General features: G+C 45.5%; 1 protein-coding gene across 2 annotated transcripts in view; it reads right to left on the reverse strand.

The window, feature by feature from the left end:
• Positions 1-490: 490 nt before the first annotated feature.
• The window catches only part of MFSD12 (major facilitator superfamily domain containing 12), a 38,569-nt gene continuing 23,177 nt past the window's right edge, over positions 491-15,882 (reverse strand). Inside the window, exons 3-11 of one of the 2 annotated variants that reach the window (XM_032216044.1) lie at positions 13,836-13,968; positions 12,918-13,115; positions 10,143-10,235; positions 8,128-8,220; positions 7,463-7,633; positions 5,582-5,676; positions 3,677-3,807; positions 2,052-2,093; positions 491-908 (exon numbers count right to left, since the gene is read on the reverse strand). In XM_032216044.1, coding sequence (XP_032071935.1) covers positions 820-908; positions 2,052-2,093; positions 3,677-3,807; positions 5,582-5,676; positions 7,463-7,633; positions 8,128-8,220; positions 10,143-10,235; positions 12,918-13,115; positions 13,836-13,968 — 1,045 coding nt within the window. In that variant the 3' untranslated portion in view covers positions 491-819. The remainder of the gene's footprint in view (positions 909-2,051; positions 2,094-3,676; positions 3,808-5,581; positions 5,677-7,462; positions 7,634-8,127; positions 8,221-10,142; positions 10,236-12,917; positions 13,116-13,835; positions 13,969-15,882) is intronic. The other variant, XM_032216831.1, reaches the window with a different exon arrangement.

The following is a 15,882-nucleotide window of genomic DNA, read 5'->3' on the forward strand; positions in this document are numbered from 1 at the left end:
AGGGTTTTACCTTTCCACCCAGACAAACCAGCCTTTTTGAGAGTAATCTTCCTCTAAATCAGGGACGCGGTGGCTCAGTGGCTAAGATGCTGAGCTTGTTGATCAGAAAGGTCGATAGTTCGGCGAGTCAAATCCCTAGTGCCGCGTAACAGAGTGAGCTCCCGTTACTTGTCCCAGCTTCTGCCAATCTAGCAGTTCGAAAACACGTAAAAATGCAAGTAAAAAAATAGGAACCACCTTTGGTGGGAAGGTAACAGCTTAGTCATGCTGGCCACATGACCACAGAGACATCTTTGGATAGCGCTGGCTCTCTTGAAAACGGAGATGAGCACTGCTCCCTAGAATTGGGAACGACTAGCACATATGTGTGACATATGTAGCACATGTTTACCTCTAAATCAGTATCTATCCCCTCCCCCTGTATTTTACAGATCAATATTTAGCAAAGTAAAAACATAACTAGAACTTTTTTTTACTTAAGATAGTTTAATTATTTCTTAAATAAAAAACCCCACATTTATTTATTTTTACTTTTTAAATACAAATAGGTAGAAAAAGGGAATGGATTAGGTGGTGGAAGATCTTGCTTTATTGCTAGTACTCCACTAGCTGCACAAGGGACCAACTGGGGGAATGAAGTGGTCAAAGGAAAGAATCTTCCCATAAAGGGTCAAGGAAGATTTGTGCAAAATATGCTGGGATTGTCCATGTTGGGTCCAGAGAGCAAATAAGGGGCAAATCCAAGCTGGATGAAACAGTTCTTTGGATTTCCATTCTGTTGCAACTCCATCCTGTCCAAGCTTTCCTCCTTCAGATGCCTCAATTCACCACAGCCAGTGATTCTCCTTCCTCCAAATACTGGGAGTTGCTTGGCTTCACCCCTGTTAATCCTGAAATCGCAACATTATCTGTAGGAGAAATGCAATTCATTAGCCAGAATTTTTCCACATGCCCTCCCCCGCTTTAAAAAAAAAGTACAGTCAGTCCTCGACCTACGACCACAATTGAACCTAAAATTTCTGTGGCCAAGTGAGAGAGTTAAGTCAATTTTGCCCCGTTTTACCACCTTTCTTGCCACAGTTGTTAAGTGAATCAGTGCAGTTGTTAAGTTAGTCACACAGTTGTTAAGTGAATCTGGCTTTCCCATTGACTTGGCTTCTTGGAAAGTGATCACATGACCCCGAGATACTGTAACCATCATAAATCTGAGTCAGTCGACAAGGGTGTGAACGTTGGCATGGCCATGGTGGCGCCGTGGTTAGAATGCAGTACTGCAGGCTTCTTCTGCTGAACTGCCGGCTGCCAGCAGTTTGGTTTGACTCAGCCTTTTGAGGTCAGTAAAATGAGGACCCAGATTGTTGGGGGCAAGGTGTTGACATTGTAAACCGCTTAGAGAGGTCTGTTAAGCACTGTGAAGAGGTATATAGCACTTGCGAGTGAAGCGAGCAAGCACAAAGTGTGTGCTGAGCAAACCAGTAGGATCCCACCCCTGACCAGTGACGTGCGGTGAGGTTTATGGCTGGTGAGGCACTGACACGGGTTTCAAATTTGTTTAGACTTGTGGACTTCAACTCCCAGAATTCCACAGCCAGGCATGCTCAGTTCCGATTTAAAGCGACAGCATTTGTTTTTCTCCTTTGCGAAAAAGTTTTACTTCATTCTTTTTCTTCTCCCTCCCCCTCCTTCCTCCCTCTCTCCCCCCTCTCTCAAACAGACACACGCACACAGAAAAGTTGGATCCCTCTCTCTCTCACTCACTTTCAAACAAACACAACACAGAAGTTGGATTGGATATATTTTCCAATGGCTTGAAAGCAGCTCCTCTGCCATATCCCCCCCCCCGCCAAAAAAAATTCCTCTGCTCCTTCCAATCCAAGCCTTTGATTGCAGGTGGAGCCACGTTGCCTTTTCAAACTTGTAATAAGTGAAGTTGGGCTTATATACTTTTATCCAGCTGTGTGTGTGTGTGTGTGTGTGTTTGAAAAGGCAATGTGGCTCTGCATGCAATCAAACTTTTTGAATTCCTCCCCCTCCCTCCGACCCACACGTACCTTTTCCAGCTGTTTCAGAGAGGATTTCAACTCTGCTCTTGCCTGCCATCATGAAAAGAAAAAAAAATGTAAAAGGAAAAATCCATGAACTGAGGTCAGGCTGAGCTAGTTGCTGCCAGAGCCTCTAAAAAAACGCCCTCTACAGGAGGCAGGAGAACGACGTGTCTCATCTACGTCAGGAATTTTTCAGCTTTTAACACTTGCTTAGCTCTGCTTGAGTGATCATAAAGTCAGACCAGATGATCACTCTGCTTGAGTGATCATAAAGTCAGACCGTTCTCCTGCATTTAACCACTGAGCCAAGGTGGCGCAGTGGTTAAATGCAGCACTGCAGGCTACTTCAGCTGACTGCAGTTCAGCAGTTCGGCTGTTCAAATCCCACCAGGCTCAAGGTTGACTCAGCCTTCCATCCTTCCAAGGTGGGTAAAATGAGGACCCGGATTGTTGTTGGGGGCAATATGCTGACTCTGTAAACCGCTTAGAGAGGGCTGAAAGCCCTATGAAGCGGTATATAAGTCTAACTATTGCTATTGCTATTGCTCCTGCTGCCTCCTGTAGAGGGCACTTTTTTAGAGGCTTTTTTAAACAGTTAAGCACTAAGCAGAGTCATCCATGGTGATTCTGGCAGCAACTAGCTCAGCCTTTTTCCTTTCACATTTTTTTTCTTTTCATGATGACAGTGGTGAGGCTCTGCCTCTCCTGACTGCACATCCCTGCCCGTGATAGATGACGTTGTAGACCTCCCTCTCTGTTCAATTTTGACATAGATGGCCTCTTTGACCCCGATTTCAAACCAGCAGTCCTTTCTGTCCAAAACATGGACTTTGTCTTCAAAAAAGTGGCATGTGTCTTTTAAATGCAGGTGGACTGCTGAATCTAGTCCTAATGGGTTTATTCTCCTATATTGTGCCATGCACTTATGGAGTGGTTGTTTTGTTTCTCCACCATCCAGTCAGAACTGAAGAAGCTTCTTGGATGAGAAGCGAAACGTCTTCAAAGAAAAACCAGAAAGTCCAGTTGCCTCTTGAAAAAAGCACCTTTGGGGCAACCATGACCTGGAATTCTCCCCAGATAATTGGGGTTCTAAGTCATGGTTCCACCACAAAACCGCGGAGTACAAAATCGCGCTCGACGAAAGCGCGCATTTGACGTCATCACAGCGCGACGAAAACATCGCGCTGTGATCGAAAAATGTAAAAATAAAGCGAAAACCTTACCCTAACCCCCCCAAACCTAACCCTAAACTTAACCCTAAACCTAACCCTTAACCTAACCCTAAATCTAACCCTAAACCTAACCATTAACGTAACACTAAACCTAACGCTAACCCTTAACCTAACACTAAACGTAACCCTAACGCTTTAAACCTAACCCTAACCCTTAACCTAACCCTAACCCTTACCTCTATGTGAATCGGCTTGCTTTAATTTTAATTTTATTTCAATTTTTAATTTTTTTCATCGCGCTGTGATGACGTCACATGCGCGCTTTCATCGAGCGCGCTTTTGTCCTCCGCGGTTTTGACGGGTCACGCTAAGTCATAGGGCTATCTGTAGTTACAGCTGCACTTCTCTGCTTCCCTCTCCCACCACCCTAATTTGCCCATCGCAGCAAATCCTACTTACGGAAGCGGATGCTGATTGGCCAGATCATGATGGTGGCTAGGAACAGGGCAGCCACGATTGCCATGCCTCCAGTAACCGAGACCATTACCCAGTGGTAGAAAGTCACACAGCCGTTGCAACAGAGCTGAGTCCTGGATTTTGTGAAGGGTGGGGATGGAGACGAGAACAGAGAAAAAGAAACGCAACATGAAGATAAGTATTAGCTTGTGTAGACTGCTCTTACACATGGAAGCTCTCTCTTCAGAACCCATGGCTTAAGCAAAGCTGGCAATCCCACCGGAGATCATAAAAACAGTGTAGGATCAAAACAAACAAACAAAAATTGGATGGAGCAATGTTTCTCATTAGTGCCATTTCAAGAGTCTTGCGGAGCCTACTACCAATGCCGTTCCTCAATCACTGTACACTTTATGGTAGACTGCTTTGGTACATGGAGGATTCCCCTCAGCTATGATCTCTCTAACGCTCCCTCTTGAAATTCCCATTTCCAAAAGATCTCAGTCCAGATATTTTAAAGTTAGGAGGTTCCACAAGATATGCCTGTATTTTTCAGAGTATAAGACGCACCAAGATTTCGAAGAGGCAAATTAAAAAAAAACGTTTTCCACTCTGCAGACCTCCCAAAAATGGACCCATTTTTTTTGTCAAAAAAGGGGCATGAATAACCTTTAAGAGGCTTATAGAGTGCTCCTGCGGGATGGGGGGGGGGGGCTAAAAACAAGCAAAAAATGGCCCGTTTTTCACTCATTTTTGCTCTCCTGAGGCCCCAGGAGCACTCTGGAAGCCTCCTAAAGGCAATGCACAGCCATTTTTGAAAGGGGGCGGGGTTTCAAGAGGCCAAAAATACTGTATTCAGTGTATAAGATGCACCCAGATTTTCACCCTCTTTTTTGAGGGAAAAAGATGCGTCTTAAACTCCGAAAAATACAGCAATATGGTTTGTGAGCATAACGTAGGCAGTAATGTAATATGAAAACTGAACTACGGTTTGAGCAATCATAGTTTCCACTTGTAATATACCTGTACAGGGTCCATATACCAGTATTTAAGGTTTGTCTTAATGCATAAAACTTAAATCATAATGGTTTGCAACTGAACTGGACAGCCTAGTGGATACTATAGTACAGCCAATTATGGTTTATTAAATAAATTGTGGTTAAGTAAATCCTGGTTTAACGCTAGTATGTAATGGATAATACATGATGAGTCCAGCATCATTCAAATGGGCGTTTAAAAAGCCCAACCACCCCACTTGGCGTGTTCTGACAAGCAGAAACTGTTATGTATTGAATGTATATACTGTATTTTTCAGAGTATAAGACTCACCTTTTTCCCTCAAAAAAGAGAGTGAAAATCTGGTGCATCATACACTGAATACAGCATTTTTGGCTTCCCGAAACCCTGCTCCCTTTGCAAAAATGGCTGTGCATAGCCTTTAGGAGGCTTCCAGAGTGCTGCTGAGGGCAAAAATGAGTGAAAAATGGGCCGATCTTTGCTCATTTTTGCCCCCCCCTTGCCCCCAGGAGTTCTCTAAAATACTCCTGAAGGCTATGCATGTCGTTTCTTTGACAAAAAAAACGTTCACCGTCTCTTCGGAATGGTTTAGGTCCGATTGGACCACCCAGCGGCAAAAGTGTTGGCTGCGGTCTCGGAGCATCGAGACCCCACGTCCATATTGTTGCGACGTTGGCTCCTCCCTCAGTTCTATCTTGAGTCAATAAATGCCGTTGTATCTATGGCGGTCTGCTTCTTGCCTGCTAAATCCCACTACACAATAGAAACATTTCTCCCAAAAGTACCCTCCATTTTCTCTGCTCTTTGAGTCACTGATGTACCAAAGAGGCCTGCTCACCAACCTTCTTTTCACCCCCATGGCTGTCTCACTGTGGCCCACCCTTCACTTACGGGCATGGATGCAGGTCCTGGATAATCATCACCGACAATCCATTGGCGACTTTATCAGTGAAGCTCATGGCCCCGTAGACGAATGCGCCGCTGTGCTATCGGAGAAAATGAGCCACAGATGTATCAGGACCACTGTTGAGTGGCTGCCAGGTCTCACCCTGGACAGAAAGCAAAACTTTGAAACAAAAAGAAGAGGCAAACCACAAGATAGCTCTACAGGATAGTACAGGAGTGTCAAACTCAATTTCATTGAGGGCTGCATCAGGGTTGTGTTTGATCTCGGGGGTGGGTGGGTGGTGGTCATGGCCAGCATGATGTCACCCATGTCAGGGGCGCCTGTGGTAGCCCAAGCGCTCTGTCAGCAAAAATGAGGCCTGGGACGGCTGTGCGTGGCCCTCCTGAGCTCTGTTTTTGGTGGGAGAGGGCTGTAGCAGGCCGTCGCAGCTGAAAATGGGGCCTGGAATGGCTGCGTGTTGCCCTCCCAAGCTCTGTTTTTGCTAGCAGAAGCACAGTGGGACGGTCCTTTACTGTTTCTAGGGCGGCCCTGCGGGCCGGATCTAAGCACCCCGCGGGCCAGATTCAGCCCATGGGCCTTGAGTTCGACAGCTCTGGTATAGTACCATTCTGAGGCTTGCATTCTTTTTTTTTCTCTTTTCTCTTTCTTCCCCCCCCCCCCCCCCCCACAACACTTGTGGTAGATCTTTGCTTACAGTAATGTTTCTCATTCTCGGCAGCTTTAAGGCGTGTGGACTTCAACTCCCAGAATTCCTCAGCCAGCATTCCTCAGGGAATTCTGGGAGTTGAAGTCCACACGCCTTAAAGCTCCTGAGGATGAGAAACACAGGTGTACAACATGGCAATAAACCATTTATTTCTAAGCCTCTCTGAAAGCACCTTCTGTCCTTCATATTCCCCATAAAAACAAATAAACGAGTGGCCTTACGTGCTTCTAAAAATGAACAGTTATATTATGACACCCTAAGACTCCTTTTAGTCCCTGTAACATTAGTCAAGACGTGGGAATTGTGCAAAAATGCTGCAAATGATATACAGCCCACGAGCCCCACCTAATTCAAGATGGTGACCACCATGGTGGGAATTCAAGTCCTGCCTCCTTGTCAGGCGCATAAAAAGGGGCGTGGCTTTGATCATGTCATTATGGCTGCCATCTTGAATCGCTCGCCTCTCAGGATAGCCTTGGCCACATCTTTGGCGTTGTTCCCTGGAAGATACCATATTTTTCAGAGTATAAGACGCACCAAGGTTTTGAAGAGGCAAATTGGGGGGGAAAAAAAGTTTTTGCACTCTACAAACCTCCCAAAAACGGCCCGTTTGTCGTGAAAACGGGGCCGTTATTTTTTTCTTCAAAAAAGGGCATGAATAGCCTTTAGGAGGCTTGTAGAGTGCTCCTGGGGGGTGGGGCAAAAATGAGCAAAAACTGGCCCGTTTTTGGTCCAAAAAAGGGCATTGATAGTCTTTAGGAGGCTTATTATCCTGGGGGCTGGGGGGAAATTGAGCAAAATTTGCTCATTTCTGCCCTCCCCAGCCACCAGGAGCTCTCTGAAAGTCTTCTAAAAGCTATGCACGGCCATTTTAATGAAGGGGGCGGGATTTCGGGAGGCAAAAAATGCTGTATTCAGTGTATAAGATGCACCCAGATTTTCAGCCTCTTTTTTGAGAGAAAAAGATGCATCTTATACTCCAAAAATATGGTATCTTTGGAGCTCCCAAGGAATCACACTCTTTTTTATGATTCAGAAATCCCACATTGCTTCTTTAAGAAATGTTTTCCCCCCTGCTTTTTATTAAGGGTTAGCACTGAATTTGTACCCAGTTCCTAAAGCAGGACTGACTCCATCTTTTACACAAAGTGCTTCATACCGTGTGGGGCCCGATGAGATCAGCTGTCATGGAGAGGGAAGTTACCAGGATGGTGGCTGATCCGGTCCCAAGCAGGACAGCAGCCCCGTAAACCTCTATGCCGAGTTTCTCAGCTATGGCCACCCAAGAGGCGAAGGCCAAGATAATCAGCAGTCCCAGGAAGTAGGTGAGCTAACATGAGAAAAGAAATTATTTTCACTTCCAAAAAATGGATACATTAATCACTGCTACACAAAATATTCATTCAACACCTATGGAAGTTCTCAGTCATCCAGCTTATGGTTGTCCCATAAGGTAAAGGTTCCCCTCACACATATGTGCTAGTTGTTCCCGACTCTAGGGGGCGGTGCTCATCTCCATTTCAAAGCCAAAGAGCCAGCACTATCCGAAGACGTCTCCGTGGTCATGTGGCCGGCATGACTAAATGCCAAAGGCGCATGGAACGCTGTTACCTTCCCACCAAAGGTGGTTCCTATTTTTCTACTTGCATTTTTAATGTGCTTTCGAACTGCTGGGTTGGCAGAAGCTGGGACAAGTAAGGGGAGCTCACTCCGTTACGCGTGCACGGGAGTCAGTGAAGCAGTAGTTGCAAGGATAACTGGCAGGAAAGCCAAATTTTCCTTTAGGGCTGCAAACACTGAAAAAGAAAGGCTGGGAGTACTCACATTTCTGCCAATCCGTTTGTTCACAGTTTTCATCAAGAAGGAGGAGAGGAAGCCACTAATATACATCACCAGGGGGATTGTGGCAATGTATCTCTGTAAAAAGGTTGAGAGAGAAGGGAATAAAACCATTTAGGCCCATGATGGCGAACCCATGGCATGCATGCCACAGGTGGCACGTACAGCCCTCTCTGTGGGCACGCGAGCCGTCACCCCAGCTCAACTCCACCGCACATGTGCATGCGTTTCCCGCCAGCCAGCTGATTTTTGAGTCTGCCATTCAAGCGGGAGACGGATACATATGCGGGGGGGGGGGTGCAGGGGAGTGCGGAGGAGATGCAGTGTGCCCCCCCCCCTGCACCTCATTTGTGGTCCAGGTGGTTTCAGGGAGGTTGCTAGGCTCAAAATGGGGTGCAGGGAGATGTCGCGTGCATGCGCAGGGGGTGTCGTGCATGCGTTACATTATGGGTGTGGGCACGCACGCTTTCAAGGACAAAAAGGTTAGCCACCACTGCTTTAGGCTCTTCCTTCGGGGAAGAAGACAAGAAAACAAATGCAGCCTATTGTTAATTAAATCCTCCCCCAACAGTGGTGGGTTTTGCAGAGGACAAGGGCAGGAATAGATTTCAGGTAGTCCTTGACTTATGACCATAACTGAGCTCAGAATTAGGGTGGTAAGTGAGAGCCATTATTAAACAGGTCACATTGTGACGGTGCCCAATTTAGTAACCTTTAGTGTGGTGGCCATTAAGCAAAGCACTGTGATCATTAAGCAAATGCAGCAGTTTTTAAATGTTAGCCAATGCCGGGTTTTTACCAGAAATTGGAAGTAAACGTCAGTTTCTGACCAAAGAAAATGCCATAAATCGTGGTCACATGGCCACAGGACACTGCAAACAGTCCTAAATGTTGGCCAGTTGCCAAGCAGCCAAAATGTGATCACATGACCATGGGGTGTGTGTTCGTTGGACCTTTGAAAACTGGTCGTTAAGCAGCTCCAGGGAGATTTGTTGGAATGTGAAGCAGTAGCTAAGCAACCAGTCGTAAGGGGAGGACTACTTATAATTACAAAGCTCAGATAGAATTGAGACACTACAGGCTCAAATTTCTAATCAGCCCCAAAGTTTTAGAGCAATGTTGCTCAACCTCGGCAACTTTAAGTGTGGACTTCCTGGGGAATTCTGGGAACTGAAGTCCACACATCTTAAAGTTGCCTACATTGAGAGCACTACTTTAGAAGATCATTTCTAGCCAATTAAAACAACCCTGTGAATTAGGATAAGCCTCAAGAGAAGTTCAAAAAGAGACATTAAGGTTACATCTATGTAAAGCTGCAGCGATCTGTTGCCCTTCTAAATATTACTAATACTTTCTGTTTAAGTCAAATCACACACGGCTTAAAAGTGTGTAAGAATGCTGAAATCTCAGCTTTCGTATGGAAACATTCAAAATCTCAAAGGCAGGCTAGGAAAATCTCACCAAATTAAGTACTATTTGGGGAAGAGAATTCCAGACTACCGCATGAAGCTGAATAAATGATAGCAATAGCATAACCGCTTCGTAGTGCTTTTACAGCCCTCTCTAAGCGGTTTACAGAGTTAACCTACTGCCCTGCCCCCAACAATCTGGGTCCTCATTTTACCCACCTTGGGAGGATGGACGGCTGAGTCAACCTTGAGCCGGTGAGATTTGAACTGCTGAACTGCAGCTAGCAGTCAGCTGAAGTAGCCTGCAGTACTGCACTCTAACCACTGCGCCACCTTGGCTCTGATGTCCAATACCTTCTCAAAATAGACCCTTGTATACAGTAATTTCTTAATAATACTATACTACAGTTCTAATGCTGCAAAATAATTGGAGACCCAAGCTGCCTCCCCCAAGAAGCACCTGAAGACTACAGACTACTTCACTTCTCCATCTCTGAAGCACAGCAGATGACAAAAAGTTAATCTAAATCTTACTAACTAGAATCTAGACAATATAAACCAAACTTCCCCCTTCCCAAAGATCATACTTACCTTTGGAAGCAACAGCGAGTTGGTGAGGTACATTGCAATGTATGTCTGAGATAGGTTGACAATGAGACGGGTGAACATGTACAGCATCGCCACCTGGAGGCAAGAAAATGGTATTACATAGGCACATTAGTTTATTGTCATTGCACAACGTACAACGAAATTAATGTATACATCTTCAGTGTACATTATAACTATAAAAATAAAAGCACAAACACACACCCTTCACAGGCTATATAATTGGAATTGGAAACCTCTGATATTGCATTAATATTGCACTATACCATAGAATTCCACACAGTTACTGCTCTGGGATAGAAGATGTTTTTCAGCCTATTTGTACTCGTTTTTATTATCCTGTACCGTTTGCCAGATGGTAATAGTTCAAAAAAAAAAGGTGTCCAGGATGAGATGGATCTATTTTGAATTTTCTTAACACATTGGGAGCTATAAAGCTCTTCCAAGGAGGGGAGAGGGCAACCAATGATCCTCTGGGCAATAACATTAACCCTCTGGAGTGCCATGCCATCTGCCACTGTGCAATTGGCAAACCATACACAGGTGCAGTAAGTTAAAATATTCTCTATGGTGTAGCGGTAGAAGGTCACTAGCAGTTTTTCATTCAGTTGTTGTTTCCTGAGAAGTCTCAGGTAGACATACCGAAGTGCACTGACAATGCTACCTAATTTGGGTAATGGCATGTCTGCAAAAAATCAACCAACCTCAGAGAGCTCCAAGGACCTCTGACTTAGTATCATAGAATCACAGTCAAGTTTGAGAAACACTGCTGGCTGGGGAATTCTGGGAGTTGAAGTCCACACATCTCAAAGTTGCCAAGGCTGTTCTAGAATATGTGTAGTTCAGAGGCCATGTTCTGCCTCGGACGTTGTAGGCTTGCCTGGGGCATGTAGTTAACTCCATGCTTAGGAATCTCTTTCAGATCAAGTTTATTATCAGGCATTCTTAATAGCAAAACTTACAGTTCAGTGTTAAGATACTTCTGACTTTCCATAATCTATCCCAACATGTGGTGTAAAAAGATGATGATTTTACTCCCATGCTGAGTGGAGATACACACTACTATTCCGGTTCACAAAGGCATTCAAACTGACCGGCTATAAACTTTGTACGTGGGCAAATGTCCCAGTAGCCAATCAGAAACATAGATGTGATCACATGTTATAGAACTACATTTCCTATAAGGCAGTCTCTGCCTACATTTCCCATGAGGTAGTTTCTTAAAGGAGACAGTTCTTAATTCCTACACTAGCTATATACTGCTGGGGCAGCACAGGCCATGATAAAGAATTGCTTTTAAAAGGTGATGGGCTGCTTCTGAGAATGATGGAGAACTTTTACTCATTTGCTTGGCTTTAATCGACTTGGAAAAGAAAAGGGATAATGGTAGAAATTTGGACTAGCCGAGACAGAGAGATAAAGACAACACAACGATTTCTCTGCTCGCATGGTTTCCTTTTGGGGTTTAAAATTACATCTAATGTATAATTACATTATAATTACATCTAATGTATAAAGCCAACCAATTAAGGAAGATGACATTCTAGGGGAAGTAGAGTAGAGGGGGATGATGGAAGGAAGATAGAAAGTTGGAGGGTGGTAGAAGAAAGAGGCGTATGGAGAGCAGAAGAGCTATAATGGGTTCCTATTTTGGGGGGCATTGTTGACAAGAGGAACTGATGTAATTATTATTTAATACTATATGATATGGGCTATGTATAGTATACATGTGAGTGTGTGTTATGAAAAGAAAATAAAATATTTTAAAAGATTAAAGGAAGATGACATTCTGAGGGATTCCAGATTCCAGAAATGCTGATCTTTGACTTGGCATTTATTTACATTTTGTCAAAAACACCAAGCCCATCTTCTCCAATGTATGCCTGCCATCATCCCTCTACAGGAGGGGTCTCCACACTTGGCAACTTTAAGACTTGTGGAGTTCAACTCCCAGAATTCCTCAGCAAGCCATGCTGGCTAGGGAATTCTGGGAGCTAAAGTCCACAAGTCTTAAAATTGTCAGATTTGGAGCATGGGCCAATAGCTGTTCTAGCCACAAATGATAAAGTGCATAGGGTAGCATTTTTCAATCTTAGCAACTTTAAGATAGGTGGGCTTCAACTCCCAGAAATATCCTACTATTCTGGGAGTTGAAGTCCACCCATCTTAAAGTAGCTAAGGTTGAAAAACACCAGTACAATGAATTTATCAAATGTTGTTGGAGGGGACCACAAGGAAAGAATGCTTTGGGCCTTTTAGATATTTGCAGGACAAGCCTTCGCAAATTCCTTGATCCTGGAAAAAGAATCTATATATGTAAAAATGGCTCTGTGTGTGTGTGTGTGTGTGTGTGTGTGTGTGTGTGTGTTCCAGCATAACTCTGGAACACCTTGAGCAATTTCAACCCAGCTTGGTACATAGATGACTTACTCTCTGGAGAAAAATACTGTGGGGGTGAGACACCCCTAACACCCCTTGGTGTGTGTGTTCTGTTAAAATGCAGCCTGTTGTGCCTTTATATGGCCTGTACTGTACTACTGTAAAATTGCTTCTACTGTACAGTGCAGTAAAGTTGCCATGTAACGGCCTCACAGTACTCCATAAGGGGGCTCCTTCTGGTACGGGGGGAAATCCAACATTAGAAATTACGTTTGGCCCACACATTTTCCCCCTATAAATAAATACCTGGGCAATGTCAGGCTATCAGCTAGTGAACTATAATGGTGAGAGAAGGTGTGGTCTTCTTCCTTCCAGACTCACCTGGTAAAAAGCAGGTTCCAGAAACCAGTGTTTCCAAAGCACGATGGAACGAATGGGCTGTTTTTGCTCCAGAGGTAATAGGGGACTATGCTCATCTGGATCAGGCAATCTGGAAACTGTCCGCGTCTTTTCTTTAGTCCCAAGATGGAAGAGGAGCGAAAAAATGGAACCACATCCTACCACAACCAGGGACAGGTTCTAGAGTGGGGAACAGAGGCAAAATAAAAGAGAAAGGTTAGGACTGCAAGACTAAATCTTGGAAGTAGATCAGGAGTGGTATTCACTTACCTTCTGAACCAGTTCGCAAATGTGAGCGCCCGTGCCTCCTCCGCACATGCACTCAGCCTTCCGCGCATGCACTTTTGGCAAAAAAGGGGCCTAAGTGGCAGTGGTAAAATCTAAAATTTTTTTGCTACTGGTTCTGTGAGCGTGGCTTAGTGGTGGGGTGATATGACTGTCAAAAGACAGAAACTCACTTTAACAATATCCTGCTGGAGCAGGGTTGGACTAGATGACCTCCAGCTCCCTTCCAGCCCTGGATTATCCTCTGAAGCTGCATCTAGTGCCAGGTTTGTAGTCCTTCCTTCCTTCCTTCCTTCCTTCCTTCTTTCTTTCTCCCTTCTTTTTTTAGCATGCTGCAAATGCGAACCGGCCCGAACTGATAGCATTTCACCCCTGCTAAAATGGGATGCCATAGAACCCGGGCGAGTGAGCAGGGCCACCTGTGATTTCCGTTACCGGTTTGGGTGAATTGTTGCAAACCGCTAGAATGCCACTTCTGAAGTGGATCTTTTGTGAAGAGGAACGGAAAAAGGAACTCGCCCACGATTTTCAATGACTCAAGCAGCAAACCACTGACAGAACAAGGAACAGAGGTCCAGTCTTGCACCTCCTCTCTGCCACTTGCCAAATACCCACCCGAAAGACAGGAATGTCGTGGCGCCCGAGGTGCTGGGTGAGTTTCTTTGTCTCTGTGGGATCGACCTGGAAGTGCAGGAGGAACCATGCAACTCCATACACCGTGATATTGGCCATGACAGTGAAGGCATACCTGAAAACAGGAAGAAGACCAGGCGGAGTTTATTAAGCATAGAGTACAACTGGAAAAAGAGGATTGCTTCATATCAGTGCCCATCTAGTACCAGGCCCCACCCTGGAAATTCAAGTTTCCCACCATCTGGGCATAGAAGCTCTGGGGATGATCCTCCAAGGAAAAAACTGCCAGTTGCGCAATTTGGCTTGCAAAAAATGTCATTTGCTGGGTTCCTGCTTTTACCCAGCCAGCAGATTCACTCCATTGAGCCGTGGTGGTGCAGTGGTTAGAGTGCAGTACTGCAGGCTACTTCTGCTGGTCACCGGCTGCCTGCAGTTTGGCAGTTCGAATCTCACCAGGCTCAAGTTTGATTCAGCTTTCCATCCTTCCAAGGTGGGTAAAATGAGGACCCAGATTGTTGGGGGAAATAGGCTGACTCTATAAACCGCTTAGAGACGGCTGTAAAGCACTGTGAAGCGGTATATAAGTCTAAGGGCTATTGCTATTTTGACTTTCTTTTTTTTCAATTAAGGAACTCAAAAGAAAGACTCATTTAGGACATTTCACAATCACTCCTACAGTCCTCAAGTAATGACTACTTGTTTAATAACTATCTGAAATTATGATGGTACTGAAAAATGTGATTAATGACCAGCTCTTAAAACCACTGCAGCATCTGAGTGGTCACGTCATTGGGGCCCCAGGTGTTTGGCAAGTGGCTCGCACTTATGACACTTGTAGCGTCCTCCAACAGAAGGCAACGGAGGTTGCAAGTCACAGTATTCAATGTTAATTTTAATTTATTAAAAATTAATTACTGTATTTTTCAGAATATAAGACGCACTGGAGTATAAGATGCACCAAAATTTTGAAGAAGCAGATTTTTAGAAAAAGTTTCTGCCCTCCCCGGCCCCCAGGAACAATCTGCAGGCCTCCCTCTGCACACCCCATTTTCTGTGAAGCCTGCAAAGTGCTTCTGGGGGCCAGGGAGGGCAAAAACATGACGCGTGGGGGCTCAGTCTTCCTAAAGGGTAAGGCTTTTATCGATCTCAAATCCGCTTTTCTCTACCCCCTCCCAGGGTAGGGCAGGACTAAACATCTCTCTCTGTGCTTTATTTTTTTCCCCCTTTTCCTCAGACTGGCGGAAACGCGGAGCTGCTTGGCCCAAGGAGCGGCAGTCGGCTTGCTTCTTCTCTTCAGTGAGGAGGGGAAGACATGCGGGGCTGCTGAACGGCCTCTGCTGCGCTCGACCGGGACCGGCCCATTGGGCAAGGAGGGGTGGGGATCCCTTTCATTTGGATTAAAGGTTCCTCGCGGTGGTTCCTGAGCGGCGAAAGGGAAGCCCAAAGAAAATGATCCGGCAAGACTGCCTCCTTGAACAAGCCCTCTTCGCAACCTCGCTTCTTTAGTCTCGGGGCAAAAGCAGGTGCCAGGCTCCAGGGAGACTCCTGACCCGGCCCTCCCGCATTCCGAAGTTTTCTTTCCATCCCGTGCTTCTTCCACTAGCCAAGATCCCGACGATGCCAATAACTTTTTCCGGAGAGAAAGTGCAGTGCAGATCTAGCGTCCTGAGAAAAGTCTTCGTGGAGAGGAGATTGGTCCTCTTCCCTTCCTCCACCCCGCCCTCAATCCACCCGAATCTCTCATGCAGTGCTTTTTGCTATTGCTGCTTTTGCGCCCAGCTACCGTATCTCTTTGCTGCATAACAGATCCAAGCGGATTGGGGGGGGGGGGTGGAGGAAGGGAAGAGTACCAATCTCCTCTCTACAAAGCCTTTTTTGGGGACGCTAGATTAGGAAGTTAAAAACACGGAATGAGGTACAATCAAGCTTGATTTAAAGCCTTTGGCTCCTAAGATCGCCGCGCTGCCACCCAAAATGATTTCTGCTGCCTGGAACCACCCGAGAAGGGGCAGGTGAAGCGGGCGCTGGC

Source organism: Thamnophis elegans, chromosome 1 (assembly GCF_009769535.1).
Source record: "Thamnophis elegans isolate rThaEle1 chromosome 1, rThaEle1.pri, whole genome shotgun sequence".
Classification (NCBI taxonomy): Eukaryota; Metazoa; Chordata; class Lepidosauria; order Squamata; family Colubridae; genus Thamnophis; species Thamnophis elegans.